The sequence below is a fragment of the Apus apus genome, chromosome 10 (genome assembly GCF_020740795.1).
Source record: "Apus apus isolate bApuApu2 chromosome 10, bApuApu2.pri.cur, whole genome shotgun sequence".
In the NCBI taxonomy this organism is placed as follows: domain Eukaryota; kingdom Metazoa; phylum Chordata; class Aves; order Apodiformes; family Apodidae; genus Apus; species Apus apus.
In genome coordinates this window covers 3,362,196-3,378,865 of record NC_067291.1, presented here as the reverse complement: position 1 = coordinate 3,378,865, position 16,670 = coordinate 3,362,196, and the positions used below count along the sequence as shown (strand labels likewise).

General features: G+C 37.5%; 1 protein-coding gene across 3 annotated transcripts in view; it reads right to left on the bottom strand.

Annotated features, from left to right (window-relative positions):
- Window positions 1-16,670, bottom strand: part of SCAPER (S-phase cyclin A associated protein in the ER) — a 148,749-nt gene that overhangs the window by 1,833 nt on the left and 130,246 nt on the right. For all 3 annotated transcript variants that reach the window (XM_051628465.1, XM_051628468.1, XM_051628467.1), the window contains exons 30-31: window positions 2,883-3,074; window positions 283-334 (exon numbers count right to left, since the gene is read on the bottom strand). In XM_051628465.1, the coding sequence (XP_051484425.1) occupies window positions 283-334; window positions 2,883-3,074 (244 nt within the window). The remainder of the gene's footprint in view (window positions 1-282; window positions 335-2,882; window positions 3,075-16,670) is intronic.

Below are 16,670 nucleotides of genomic sequence, written 5' to 3'. Positions count from 1 at the left end.
TGTGCACATACAGTATCACATTTTAAGACATGATACCACATAGCATTCAATAAAGATTAACAGCCTGAGTTCCTGATTCCATGAGCAGCAGACTGAGAGACACGTATATTTGAATCAGAATGTAAGCTAGAGAGCCTCTCCCCAAACTGTAAAGTCATTTTGCAATTTACTATCTTGCTTTCATTGTGATGTGATGCAGATTAAAAAAAAAAAAATCACAGTAAAATACAGTATCTACACATCTTGTTACTCAGTTGGTATTCTGTTACATTGGAGACATACCCCTCTGCTGCAATAAATGATTATCCATTTGGCCTGAACTCTGTGCAAAATCCTACAGGGGGAAAAAAAAAGTGGCATCAGGTTTTCAGATCTTATATCTGAGGAATTTAAACAACATTTTAAGTCTTCACAGACACTCAAAAATCCTGATTACTTTATGAAAACTGTATATTAACCAACTCTGTCTTACTTGCTACATATCGTAAGAGAATACTCCCAGCACTTAAATTCTACAATATACAGTAGATTTCTAAATAATTCTTTCTTGGGGAAAACAAACAAACAAACAAACAACAAAACAGAAAAACAGGGGTTTAGTATCTTCTTAAGAAAGAGTTATTATAATTACTTTTAATTTAGAGAACATTAGCTGTGTTTCTTTAAAACAAATGGTGTTCTAGATTTATGCTCCTGACTCCAAATGCACTCTTAAAAAAATCTTGAATGATCCCAATTTCACCAGCTGTGCTTCCAAGTGACCTGGGAACATGAAGTCCTGATCTCCTGAGAGTAAATGAAGTTGTTCCCCAGCCATAAAGACCTCTGCCCAGGGCTGCTGCCAGCTGTGCAGCCAGCTGTGCAACCAGCCAAGGTGCAGTTCATCCAAGTGCCCAGTGCCATGTGTTATCCCTGCTGCTATCAGATGTCCAGGCCTGTGGGATCCTGCCTTTTGTTGGAGTGAGTATTCACAGAGCAGAGATAATATTCTTTGACATAAGAGATACAATTTAGCAAATCCTGGATACTCCTAGTGTTTTTGCTTAATTAATTCAGCAGATCTAGAAACAGAAGTAACAAAAATAAAAAGGATGGTGCAAACTTCAGATGATGGAAATGGATCTGTTGGTAAGGAGGTAGAACGTGGGTCGTTGTAAAATCCAGCAATCATTTCCCTTTGATTTATGCTGCACACATTTCACACACTGTATTTAAGTGTTATATTTGTACACACCACCAAACTTTTACGTAAACTGGACTTCTTTTTACATTCCCTGGCAGGAGAAGAACCTCATTTTCTAGTCAGAGGGAAAACATTTGTGTCTTTCCCAAACCTTCCACTGAAGCAAATGAGAGATTTCTTGACAAACAGCAGCGAGTTGAAATAAAAGTAGAGAGGAAAACTTCTGCGTGCGTGGGTGTCGGAGCATTCTGCTCAGAATCCTGTGCTCTGTGTGTGCACGTGCAACATTCGGGATTCGTTTTTCAAACGGGTAAAATACTGAAGTACCAGCAAAGTCAGCAAAGGCATGACACTTCACAGCACACAAAGATCTTCCATATTTGAACATAACACCTTTTTTAAAAGCCTGCAAGAATAGTTTGTGGACTTGGCATCTGAGATACACCTCTAGTTGGAAATTGAATTATTAACATTAACCCTTTTAAAGATACGCTTTGCTGTAGCTGCTGGGGATTTAAATGCCATTCTCAAAATCGAGGTAAACAACCTGAATTATTCAGATAGGAAACACTCTCCCTCACTTGCATGGTTTTTGGCTGAAAAAAACAAGCTAAACCTGCTGTATTTACTCATAATGCTTACATTATTTTTTGCCACCGCAACTTATACACTAAAATCTGTAGTTTCAATATAAGAAAGTCAAAGTAAAACATGACTTGTAGCTTTGTATTTGAACAGAAGTTCATTACAAAATGGCAAATTTTTCTAAGTTCCAAACTTTTTTTTTAACTGCTATGCAATTATTTTTTCATTAAAAAGATAAAAAGTAGATGCAGTCAGAAGTTTGATGTTATGCTAAGACTTCTAGTAAATATTTAGTTCTTGTGCCTTCTCTCCCCAGTCCATGTAGCCTACCCTTGGACTAGCTGTAAAGCATTAGGGAAAAGAGTCTGATAAACATTTCTGTATCAACAACAGTAACTTTCAGGTGACTGATACAGTTATTAGACTCCTAAAAGCATATTATTTTTAATAGTATTTATAAAAACTGCATTTATTCATTAGAAACAGTCAATAAAATGAATGGAAAACACAATGCATGCATAAAATCTGATATATAAAGCACAGCCTATAAATTTAGACAAAGGGAACAAAAATGCTGTAAATCCTTATTCAAAACAGTATTTGTAGTGAACTCAGTGGTTTACTGTCAAAAATAGACTGCAAGATTAGACTGGTAACATATGTTGTGTGTATGTTCTGCATAAAATATATACACTTCTGGTCAGTTCTCTCTGTAAATCTATTGTACACAGTACACAACTGTACATTTGTATGTAAACACATTATATACTGATTCAGATGTGCACTAATTTTTAGAAAATAAATATTTTAAGAATTGGCTTGTAATAGCAGGATCTACATCAAACCCTCCTAGCACGGCCAATAGCTTTAATGAAAACAGGATTCTGCATGTGATAGTGAGAACCTGAACTCCTCCGTAACCTTTCAGTGTTATAAGATGTCTCAAGTACAGGCATAATCTGTGGTTTGAAAAGAGCTGAAGAGAATCTTAAAAGTACTTCAATGCTGTTTACTTGTTTTACTGAAGGTCAAATGATTTCCATACACACGGCAAAGGCGAGAAAACCTGTTGAAGTTACCCTACACACGGCTGTGAGGTTACTACAATAGCTACCTGGATGAATGTGGCCAGTAACACACAACTCATCTCCTGCTCCAGGATGATCTTGTTCTGAGGGTTGTTGTAACAAGCAGCTATTAGTGATGGGAAGAGCACTTTGATTAAACGAGGATCGCTGAAATACTGGAAAGGCAACTGGCAGAGTTTTTGCAGCACCGTGGGGTGACGACCCGATTGTACAATGATCTGAAAATACAAATGGAACAAAATCAGAGCACGTGACTTGTCTGCTCTTCTCTTCCTGTTAACCACCAAGGGTGCTGAAGTCATGCTAAAAAATGGAGAGTGGCTGAGGAGTAAATGCTAAAAATAAAGCTTCTAACATTTAGTCCAAATAACTTCTGGTTTAGTGCGCAAGTATTATTTTTATTGCAGAGGAACACGAATATAAAGCTGTGAAACTTTTCTCCTGTATCACCCAAAAAGACAGTAAGTAAATGAGAAGGGGATTAATCTACAGATTACAATAACACTGGTAATTTAATACCTTCAGTCAAAAGACAAAGAATTATAGCAAAGGGGCTATTGTAAGTTAGAGCTATGAAACTAAAAACCTCAGCTCCTGCCATTTAAACACAGTAAGCACGTCTTTAGGAAAAAAAAAAACAACAAACTAAAACATCAAGAAAGAGATCACCAGGACTGTAAAAACTCTCCTGAAGCTCCATCATCCTTCACTAGAGTGCTTTCTGGCAATTAGAGAGGACTCTGTTTCAGGGTAGATGTCTGCCATGCATTCTCAGGCAGCAGAAAGAAAAGGTGATTGTAAGCTGCACAGCAAGGAGTTTCAGTAAGGGGAGACTCTGAGAGATCCTCCCATCTGTATTTCTTATCTCGGTTTCTATCAGTGCCATTGGCTCTAAAAGGAGAATTGTTTAGATAAATGGAACTGTTGTCATGAAGCAGGCTAAGTTTACAACTGTGGACATCTGAAGAAATAAGGCAATGCTGTTACTGGTCTCTTGCAAAGGAACCCTTCCAATTTACTTGATATTCTTATAAGGCCTTTGTAATAGAACTAGAAAATGCCCAAATCGGATCTGTTCCAAGTAACCTTGATTAGACAATTATAATATGAAAGAGCTGTTTGACCCAAAGTTGGCTTTTTGGCATAGGAGGAAGCTTCTATAAGGTTAGAACACTGTAAAACTTAGGGTCACGACTGTAAATCCTACTTGGAAAAACACAATTTTACAGGTACACACCCAGACAAGTCTGCATTCAAATTAAAACCAGAAGGACAGAAAGAAGCAGTTGAGACCATGAGAACATAAATTACAGGGATTTACAAGTTTTCAAAGCACTTTTAACAATACCTTCAGAGCACACTCTCAGTTGATAATGCATTTCAGTTTAAAAACAAGACCAACAAAGTAATAGTTCCCATTTTTTTTCAGTTCACCAGCCAAAAAAGACATTGAAAACCTTTCAAAATACTGGTAGAAATGTCTTAATGCCCTTGAAGACAGGAGGGATTTTTAAAAGACAGCCAAATACGTGACAATTAAGCATTACATTCAGACATTGTTGTGAAGAAAGTATCACTGAAGCATTTGGATTATTCTAAACTTCTAAACTATTGGCTACCACCCTGTAAGCAAGAGGGTGCCTCTCCAGGCTGTGATTGCTGTTTGCATTTTACATTAACCAGAGAGCTTATGATAGAAATCTGTGTTTTTCTGTGGCAAATTTTACAATCAGAAAAGTACTTAAAATCAATCATAACTGTACTAAAGTAACTACAACTGGTATTTCTGATCCAGGACAGAACAACAGAACTCTTGATTTCTTTTTGGTGGCCTCTGTACACTTGATGAACAAGCAGAGGAAAAGAAATTTTGGGGGGTTTTCATCTTTCATTTCACACTTCACTTCCTTTACCTGTTCTAAAAACGCCATGGATAATTAGTGAACTCTTGCCAAACCAACACTGCATATACAGAAATAGCTTCCACAGAATTATTATTTAATTTTCTTTCTCAACATTTTACTAGTATGATGTTATCAACATTAAAGATAGGAAGGTATATACAAGGGCTGCCAACTGTTTTCATCCTATATTTATCACATGTGGAATCAATTTGATAATTTCAGCTCATTGTACTAAGGCAGCTACTAAACCTGATACATGATATTATGTCCTCTGAAAAAAAATAATAAAATAATGAGTCACCCCTTACTGGAAAAAACCCCAAACAAATAAACTCCTAGCAGAGTATATTGCTTGTTTCATTGTCAACTGGTAGAGAACGTGAAGTCCAGCACTTGACTTAGCAAATGAACAAGGAAGAAAACAAATGAAAACCTTGCCTAGGATTTCTTTATGGTGGGAAGAGACTTGTCTTGATGGCTTTCCTTCCTTCTCTTTTTTCTTTTTTAAATTTTTAAACACTCCCTTGTCTGAATGATGCTAGGGAGTTTTGCAGGCCTGGAATACTCCTCTTACAAAATACTCTAATAAGAGATAAAAACTTCTTACTGAAATCCAGTGCAGAAAGCTTACTTTTCCTCCTGCCACATACTGGAAGCCACACACATTTACCTAGAATTGGCTTTTGTTATTGCTCTCCCTCTAGCCTGAAAGTCAGATATGCCTGTCAAATGTAACAAGATCCTAACTATATCACTGCATTTCTGTACAGCCAAGCATTAGGCACCTGCTTAACTTCATATATGTGACTAGGTTTCATTAATATTTGCTTGTGGCTTTCTTTTCTTTATTGAGACCTATCACATTATTACAAGCTTGATAGTTTTGGTTTGTTTTGTTGTTGGTTTTTTTTTATCCAGAGCAGGCAACTCACATTAAAGTCTTTTATATTTTAGAAAAAAAAGTTTGCTTGCTCTCATAATTTATAGGTATTTACACAAATTCATTGGTTTGCCTGTGCTTAGCATAAATAAATCCCAAAGAAGATGTACGTGCTTGGCTTAGCTTTTGGTCCAACAGAGTAAACATCAGAATAATCCTCTGAAGACCCACAGGTAAGAGACACAGGAAATATGTTTCTGAAATTCTATTTCATGATAAATTAATGAAGTTTTGATCTGTGCTACCAGCCAAACTCCAGCCCCTGCCACGGTTCAGAGGTGGAGCCCCTGTTGGAGAGCATGGTGCTGTGGTTCAGGGTTAGCATACCAGAGAGCACTGCCCAAGGGCCTTTGTGCCCCACTGTAAAACCCTGTTGAACACCAGTGGCTCCAGCTTCTTAAATCCTCTGCTGTGCCGAACTGAAGCAACCTCCACTCCCTGTAAGCCAATTCTCAGCAAAGCCACACAATATATTCTACTCTAATATCCAATCTCTTTTACTTTTAACCTTTGCTAAAAGTCACCTTGCTCTCTGTCTGAATTTCCAGCTTTCCTGCACCTCCTTGAATCCACACTGGCTGCCTGTCCAGAACAGTGACTAATGTGATGACCTGTGAGAACTTTTTTACTGAGCAACACCTTCCGTGGCTGCCCATCAGTTATCTTCTGTCACTCCCACCTGTTTATAGCCTTCTGCAGGTCCTGTTAATTTGCTTAATCTCCAATAGCCAGAGGGTCAGGCATTGTCTTCTACCCTACCAGGCAAATCCATGCTCCCCTGCACCTCTGGAAAGTGCACTCTGCACTCCCAAGGGCAATAACCATCCCCATCCACTATATTGGCATTTCTTAAAGTTTGTATCACTTAGAAGAGCATGATTCATGACTTCTGAAGTCTCTAGATGGAATCTGTTTGTTCCTTAAGTTTACTTGGGCCAGTATTCACTACAGAGTACACTGCAGTTCTTCCAGCTGTGAAAGTCTGAAGCAGTATAAAAGTCAGTCTTTCAAAACAGACTACAGTGACAAAAGCCAGCAGTATGCCACACAGCACTTGAGCAATAAAAAAGGACAATCAATCAAAAAAATTAAAAGCTCCTTGTGGTATGGAAGAGTAATAAAGTTGCAAGGGGAACTCATCATTCTGCTGGGCAGTAAGGCTTCCCCTGTCACTGAGGTGGGGTGTCTGGCTACAGACCTGAGGTGACTGCTGGAAGGGTATTTCCCCCTGGATTCTGCAGTTCTTCCTTGCATTCCTACTAGGACAGCTCCAGCAGCCTCCCTCCCCTGCCACTGCTTCCTGGCACCTTGCAAAGGAGATCTTCCCAGCACTGAAGGCTTTTGCTAGGGAACTAATAAACCATACAGACTCAAATAACTCGGGTATGTCTCTCCTCTGGGTAGCAAAGGGAATACTGCAGCTTACTTCTTTCTTTCAGTGAAGCTCCAAGGACCCCAAAATAGCTTTCTGATGATGCTGCAGGAATAAGAATCACAAAAGTGCAACCCCTTTCCTTGCTTGCAAGGGCAGGGATACAACCACTGGCATACACCAAGGGGCAGCCTTCCCATGAAATTGAGCAAGACAGATGTTTTGGTGAACACCTCCTAATTCTATTTACATACTGTATATATTTGTCTTTCACTTAATATTTTCTATACTCCTTTTATCACAAATGAAGACAACAATTACTTTTAAATGCATTTCTATGAATTTTTCAGGGTAAAAAAATATTTGCAACTAATAGGATCCAGACCTTTTGACTGATACAGCAATGATAGGGAAACTTTCAGTAGTTACATGTAAAATGAGAAGCAAAATCTTACCAAGTCAATGGTTAGTTTTACAAGAATATTAAATTGCTGGTCTCTGAAACTATATCTTCATAATCAGGTAACTGAGTTTACAAGCATTTTGTAAGTAATAAACAGGCTTTTCATGGAGAAAACAAAAATGTCAGCCAGAAAGTTGAAGAATGGCTGTATGTAAAATATTGGACGAATACGAGCCAAATCAAAGGGAACAAATAATTCAAATATTTATATCATTCATATATTCATATGTCCTAATTAGACATGGAATGTAGATGCATACCAATGATTTTTCAGAACTAGCAGTTCAATAAAATTGGCTTGTGAAGATTTACTTTTTTTTTTAATTATGGAGGAGCATTTTTTATGACAATCTAAATTTCTGTTTCCAAGTTGCAATTGCACATATTTTACAGATGTTAAATTTTTAAAAAGAGAAACTAATTGAATTTAAAACTTTGCCTGCAACCTACCAGAGATTTGAGCAAGGTTATGATCACAGATTGGTTTTCAGTGGTTCTACGGATGCATGTTAAATATTGTCACATATTTTATTACAAGTAACAATAAAAAATGGCTCAGTCTCAGACCAAGAGCTTTCTCACTCCTTGTGTACTGTGCAAGGGTAGTCTAGGGTTATTGCAGAGTGGAAGTGTTGATTTTTAGAGCAATATTTAGTCTAGTTCTACTGATGGAATTAGGTTTTCTTGTTTCATTTGGACATTTGCAGCTCTGAAAAGGCATCATTCATGTCAGTTATTTCTGCCCTTATATTCCATAAAAACATTGGAATTATGTTTCACAAAGGCTAATTAATTTTCTGGTCAGGAAGAAGAGAAAGCAAGCAGCAAGCTTTTTGTCTACACAAGGCAAAAAAAAATACTGAGAAGTGAGTATTCAACTAAGTCAGAAAGCCAGGTTTTCAATGAGCTTAACAGTGCTAAACCAGAGAATCATAATATTATCAATTATTACCATTTACTGAAGATTACCCAAATATTTAGAAAGCTACAATATATTAATCACTTGTCTAAAATTATAATAATATTCACCATTCTATTACATTATTTTCTCAAAGGTTGCTTTTCCCCTCACCACAAAACAGTAATTAAAAAATCTCATCACAGTATTCCAGGTTAAAAATGAGTTGGTTTAAGCTTGGCAGGAAGCTGCTCTTCTTCAAACAGACAGTGGTCACGTTATCAAGTCCAAGCCTAAGCCCACAAGAGGGCATGTTTTTAATGGGTCAACAGCTTCCCTAGTTGTCACAGGAAATCACTAAATAATCCATTGTTTCAGGGTCCTCTAAATCCAGGGCTGAGGGACACAGCCAGTGCTGGCCCTGGGAGGCCTACGGGGTATAGATGAGAACCTAAGCCCCAGGTTAACTTGGGAACATGGACATGTACTTCCATCCTTTTGTTTGTACTTCCATCATGTTTGTTCCATCCTTTCAGACTTGCTGAAGAGTTTTCATAAACATAACTGTAAGACATGATTTAAGTGTTGCCAAAGAGAAACACTGCAGGCGGGTGCTTTTCATAGGAGATCCTGTAACTTACTTGAGTTCTTGTTTTTGTTCTGTTGTGCTGACTTCCTTTATCACAAATTTCTCATTACTATTAGGGCAGTGATTTTGCAAAGGCTTATACTTTGTTAAGACAACATTTCACTGAAGTCACCAGAAACACTTTTGTTCACAAATAACAGAAAAGCTCACAGCAGCCTGGATACCTGCCCTTGTTTTTCTGAGTAGCCACTTCGTTACTCTGCCAGCTCACACTGCCTTCCAGAATCTAACTACACAAAAATATCAGAAGATTTCAACAAGCCTCTTTAGATGTTTACCTGATCATATTATTTGCTTATTGTTTCTATTCCTTCTGCTATATCTCAGCACTATGTCATGCTTGATCTGTTGAAATATGCAACTTCAAAACACAGAAACCTTGGGAGCAAATGCATTGCTGGCATCAATGGCACTGCCAGGTTACAGCCACCAGGCATGAGACGTGCAGGGGCACTGGGATGTCCAACTAAGAAGGTAGAGACAACGTCCAGCAACTCTCAGCTCCCATCTGAGCACCTGCAACTGCACTTATGCTGCCAAGTCCCACCAGCAGCAGAGCAATGCTTGCTTGGTGACACTGCAGCAAGAAGACAATGTGACTTACAGGTGCTTTCTGTATCTATCAGTTTTTTTCATTCACAGAAGAAAGGAAAAGTTGTTTCTTGCTGCCTAAAGATAGCAGAGAAAAGATAAAGGTTGCCAAGGAGAGAACTGAAATCTGTAGCCACAAAAACTCCAAATGTGAAAAACCCCAACTGAGCAAAACCTTTTAAGTAATAATCTAAGTGCACCACTCTCATACATCTAACTCTGCACAACAACATTATTTTCTTAGTACTCTAGTTAGGCTGGATTTTAGTAATTTTGACCAAGCATTAGAAGCTGGAAATCTTTAATCAAATGAAATGTGAGACAAAATATAGTAACATGAAGTGGATACAGGAAAAGGGAGTTGAATCACATCTTTGTAAATTTTAAAACTTTCTGAAGTGAAACCTTCCTCAGCTGTTGGAGAGAAAAACTCCTAATGAAATGGTGCATTCCACAGGCACTCAGAAGCAAATGCAGTGATTATCACTGTGAGCTGAATTAGCTTTCTAGAAAAACATCCTTCACAATAGATTTTCCTTTAATTTTTATGAAAGGAAGCATTAAAATGTGCTCTTCTACTTGACTGTGCTCTTCTGCTGGTAATGTATTTCATGTTCAGATGCAATTTTCTTAGACCAACTCAGACTAAAAAGCTAATGGTTCTCTAAGGGGCACTCCTTGCCTTTTCCACTATCTCATCTGACCTACGGTTCCAAACTTGAACATGGCCATTATAAACATTTGGATCTTAAAACTGTACTGTTGGTATGGGAACCATTAATGTTTCTGTTCTATTTATTTATCATTTATATAAATGTCAATTCTAATTTGTACAAACAACTAATAACTTCATTGAACAGGAACTGTGCATCTAATCTCTGTAACTGAGGTATTCCATCAAACAGTTAAATCCTTTTGTTTGATGTCAGGTTATTTATAACTTGGTAAAAAAAAATAAGTCCTTATATTAGTAGTCCAGATTTTCCCTTCAAAGTTAGATCTGCATTATTTCTTTTCTTCCATATAAACAGATCTCATACTGCTAGTATTTAATCAGCAGAATATGTCACCACTTAGGCTCTTCTTCTGTTTTAAGGTCAAGCTCTTTTCTTTCCGTTTTGCAAACTCGACTATTGGCAAAGCTCTGAGCAAAGAATGTTCTAAATTCCTCCTAACAGTTATCAGGAGTCAGAGCACAATTTCCTTGCAAAAGCAATGTTCCAGAATGCTACGTTCAAATTTAAAATGGAGAATTTTGTCTTATTTGAAAAACGCCAGTGTTTATTTTCTTAACATCACGTGAGCTTTCAGAGAGAAGATAACAAATCAAAAATAACACTAGTCTTCCTATAAACCTGATTATGAGCACTGTCATTTTAAAGCTAGCTCTATGGTTTAAGCTCTGTGTACACATAACAACGAAAAAAATAACCTAAATTTCTGTGTAATCATCCTAAGCCATTTGAGCATTTAGGATAGGGCAATGGCTAATACAGGCACGATGATGTAGCAAAGATGTAAGAATGTTTATTGAATGTGATACCAGCAGGAAATCTAGATAAAGAAGTTTATACAAAACTCTTGAAAAAAGCTTGCCCAAAATGACAAATAACAAGTCACCTTAGTTTCAAGATAACAAATGAAGTGTATAGATTAAATTCAGCAATAAATAAATAAATGCTATTAAACAGATATTGTAAAAGATAAGCTCCATTACAATGCGATGAGAGGAGAATGGAAACAATTCTGTTCTGTATTGAGGCTATTTGTGAATTTCACACATGCCCAGGCTACAGGATAAAATAGCAGCCCAATCCCTGAACTAGAAAAGGTTTAAAAACATTATAGCATATTAGCATTTAACACAGTAACATAAAGATAAAAGTTTACACATGGGAAGTTGCTCTCATGCTCAATATTAATTAAGTACCTAATTAAATTTATGGGCCTCATTGCTGTCTAGAAAATTATAAGCTTCCTAGTTTCCAAAATAACCTGAGAGAAGAATTGTATGTTTAAGTGTTGGTCTAATACTTTTTAATTAGAGAACAGTATTATTATACATCAATTGTATTAAGAAATATATATATTCTGTAAGCTCAAAATAACCCATCATGCCAATTTTCAAATCCTTAGGCATTCTTCTGAACACTGAAATGATCAAAATTAGCCCTTGCAGCTCTGTGCCATTTTTGAAGAATCACCTTCACATTTAGAGAACATCTTCAACTTGGATAACACACCACTTATAACTTTTAGCTGCTGCTTTGGGCATTATTCTCTCCTCATTCACACAGAAGAAACTCAATTGATATGTATGAAGAACTCTTGATTTAAAGGCCAGAGAAGCAGAACCTTAGTCAAGAGAAGTTCAGACTATTGGCAGAGGTTTCTGCTGTCATCCTCAAAAACAGCTAGGATGGGTCAGAATCCCCAGAAGGTGTGAATAATTAAAATACTGCAGTCTAAAACACAGAAAATCTTTTTGTCTTTCAAAGCATTCTCTCTCTTCAAAAGCAAGTATTTTCTGTCACTCTTCAAAGTCCTACTTGCAAGTAAGAAGTTTTATTACTAGTACATTTTATCTTCTCTCTTTCACAATCTATGCAAAGGGTTTGTGAAAATATCTGATCATCAACTAAAAGGACTGTGAAACATTGAGCTATTGGCCATGTTACAGAGCTGGCTGAGGAAAAGCTTTAAACAGACAGCAAGAAAATACACATTTCTGCAATGAGAAATGTGCCACTATTTACCCATTACTAAGAGGAGAGGAAGAAGAACAAGATTTTCCATAGTACTCACTCAGCAAGATTTAGTGCATTTTGTTTCTTCTTTATGTTTCAGTATCATTTCAATCAAGTGTTACTTGAGATGAACACGATGAAATAGATTTGGGAGACTTTTTTGGGCCTCTTGCAGGCTTCCACCCTTAGAGCAGCATCCAAGTGGTCAGAACAGCTGTCAACTGCCCGGGCTCAGAGCTGGGAACACAGAGCAGGCTGGCATCCTCTCTGCGTGGGGCCGGCCATGCTGGGGACACTGCCTGCGCCTCTGCCCACGCTTGGAAAATTGGGAGTTTATGGGAGAAGTACAGGGAGTTCCCTCACACATGAGGCGAGACAGACAATAGCTCACACGGCCTGATTCAATATTTGCAGGCTTGAGACTTTGTTTGAAATTTCGGTGTGAAATTGAATTCCCAGGCAAGAGAGGAGGCCAGCAGGCTGGGTGGGAAGGAGGCAGCCTCTGCCAGACCCGCCAATCGACCTCCCACCCAAACCCCTCCTGTTGCGGGCCCAGGTCTTAGCTGAGAAGAAACTGCTTCTTAACCAGGACCATGCCAAACTCTGCGATGTTTCTTCGCTGTGGACAAAGGTCCATGGGGGATTAAGAGAAGACCACCAAACTCTTTTCATTCGTGACCCAGGAATAAGATCAGAACGCTGCTCTCCAGAGGCAGTATTAGCTGCCTGCTCTCTCTCCTCATTGCTAAGCTTCAGCTACAGACTGTATTTTAAGGCTGTTGAAAGGACTGGCTTTTATGACACTGGGAGCATAAATCCAAGTGCATTCATTTCTCACATTAATACCTATATGCTCTCCTACAGGAATCGCTCAGCCATCATGAACTGAAACCAAACACACTTGATTTCCTATTAAGTCTTTGCCCATTTTAAACTACCTTGCCCACATCCTCTCAAAGAAAAAAAAAAAAGAAAAAAAAAGAAATTATGGGATGTATTGTTTTGAAATGTTGGAAATACAGCTAAGATGTGACGTGTGAAACATGCCATCCCACACACTTCTGCTCTATTTGCTCTGCCATAGATCATTCTTTAAAAAAGTTCATTGGAAGCCCAAATAGCAACAAAGGTGTCTGACAAATTACCCAAGAGGTGTCCCCACTTTCCAATGACTGCCCAGGCAGGAATGCCATCTTTTATGAAGACACGGGTTCACTTAAGTGAATTTTTGTGGTCTGAGTATGTAAGGCTGATAGAGGCAAAGCACACATTACAGATCTGCTTTAATTTACTCCATTTTAACTTAGTGAGTTTAATGCTATGGGGATTTTTTTGCTCACAAGCTGAAGTGCTCTGAAATGGCAGCCAAGATGACACCTTTACATGAATCACTCACTTCATGAAATTGGCTGTTCCACAGATTTTACCAGGCATATTTTTCATGCAAACCTATAAAGCTTTTAAAGGTTTGGGGGTTTTATTTTCTTTTTTTTTTAAGTTTGAAGAACTAACCCCACAACCTCATCATGGAATTTGTACTCCTAAAAATCCCTCATCCAAAAAGAAACAAAAAAAATTAGAATTAAATAATTTCAGATACTATTTACTTACAAATACGGACATTAACTATGTAGTAACTACCAATTTCTGCATCTGTATTTTCAAAATACACTCCACCTACCGGATCAGAATTGTTCCAGTCACTCCATGGCCCCAAAACCAACATAAATATGAATGTTTAAAGATGGCCTCTAGTAAACAAGCCATATGGAAACTCTACATAATATTTTTATAACCATTCTTCCAAGTTTGCCTGTCAAGTTCCGATTTTCACAAGTATTCAATTTTTGAAGTATTTTTCTTTCTTCATGCTAACACCAGAGGAAACTGGCCACAACTGAAACTCAATACACACTCGCACTGTCAAAAGCACTAAGTGATTTCCCTACAGAAGGTAATTTTTAATCTAAAGTCACTTTGCAAGTGTCCCTTACAACCTAGCAGTACTTGTAACTATAGCTAGGATGCATGTCATATACATACATTACATGCACTTACTGTGGGATTAAGTGTATGGCTATTTTATGACAGAAATAAGAATTGCCACACTCCCTTTACACAGCCTTTCTTGGGGACTATCCACAGTGTTTTCTTTGTTCTGGACCTGAGTATTAAATTCTATGAACCTTTCAGGAATGTGCCTACCATACAATATTTTAATTTATTTTAACATTATAGTTATAGCTGTGATACTGCTCCGTGATGCTTTATATTTTTAAGACAGGAGAAATTCCTCTCCCAAAATATCCTTTCATCTTACTGTTCTTTATTCCTTTAACTGGAGCTAGTGGCTACACCTGAAACATGTTTTATGATACATTTTCCACATCTGTATAGCAAGGGTAAATTTCTAGTAAGTGAATGGCACTATTAAATCTAACTTAATGTGCTTCTGTTTTCAACATATGGATTGTTAAATACTCACACTTCAATTTTTTGTAAGTTTACAGTAAGAATAATGTACTGTTCTTAGGGACACAACTGTCTAGGATTGGTTTGGTGTGACAGAGAAGTTGGACTTCATGCTATTGGAAGACAAACTTTTGGGGATGGAATGGGAATGGTCTGTGTATCCAATTTTTTCCAATTGCATTGGTTACTCTAAGAGAAGTTCTTACTTCCTTCTACAAACCCAAATTGTACACTTAATCTTTCAAAAGCTGCATACACTGTTCCCCAGCTTTTTTGCAGAGATTTTGCTTTGTGATTCCTAAAGTTAGTGAGACTCTTCTCAAGCACACTAAATGCTGTGTGTGTCAAAGACTGAAAGAACAGGAGCTATTTTTATTTAAATAAATGCACAGCAACAAACAATGCAACTTCATTTGGAGCCTGTCAGGCAAGATTTTGAGCATCTGATTTGTGCTGACTTTTCATATGAAAAATATTCACTAACTGCAATGAGTATGGAAAGGTTTTTATTCCCAATACAGCCATGTGAAAGATGCCAAATCATCTGTCATTCATGTTAATTTAATTACAGGACCACATTCAATTATCCAATATAATATGCAAATGAAGTGAGTTGGCAGCACATGCTAATTATATTCATTATAATAATTAAACCAAAGAATGAAAGCAAATAAAAATGTAATGAATTAGAAGGACATTTTTAATTAACAAGAATGCCTTAACTAGAAACTGTAATCTTATAGGCTGATACAGTATGGCTGGCCGGTTGAAAGACTGAACATTATTTTTATTATGCAGTTTAGTTTTACAAGTCTATCCTGAGTATCATGGGACCTGTTTTAGTATGTTAATAGATTAAATGGTGGCCAAAACAGAGAATCTGTTTCCTTGATGATATTTCATGCAGAACAGATGCCTAATAAAGCCGAGCTCGGCCGCGGCACGATGACAGAATCCCATCTCCTGAAACACAGGCTGTCTGACTCTGTAGTAAACAAAAGTTCATGTGCCGATACAAAACAGACAGGGCAGTTTAGGCTTGACTAATGATGTTCAAGCCTTTCAGATATTAAAGAAACACTCTCTGCTTTTTGAAATTTTCGGTTTCATAACTGATTTATTCCTTCAGCAACAGCCACTGCCCTGAAAAGCCTTTATGAATGTTAAAACAAAATACGAAAAAAAGGAAAGGAATATTACTTATATATTATATGTGGGCAGAGTCAGCAAAATCATAGTATTTTTAGTATAAACAGAGCAAGCACTTTCAAAACACTAAGGAATGTGCTCCTTAGGAATCCACCGTCCTCACTGCTCTTCGACGGAATCACTTGGGCCTGGACCAAGAGGCAACTATGGTGAGAACACTAACTGGGACCCCAGTCGCTGTCTCTGCCTGGGACCAGGACCCACCATGAGCCCACTCACCTTACTTGGGGCTCCTGGAAACTCTAGGGAAATATGAATCTTGAAGCTATACAAGAGAAAAGAACTTTGCTTTTTAATTTGCAACTCAACTAAATGTAAAGAGTTTTACAGTAGTGTAATAAAACCAGACAAACCTGTATTACATTAAATGATTGGCATATGATGCACTTGGAAGATTTTCTTCTATGAATGTGAAATATTTAGGAAATTGCCCTTTTATTATATTGCTTGCACAGTGGTAATAATTCACATACTTAAATCACAGTACTACTACAGAAGGTCAATGTTGAGGTTGACAGGCTGTAAAATTTCCTTTTTAGAAATCTATCTATTCTCCCAAACTGGGAAAC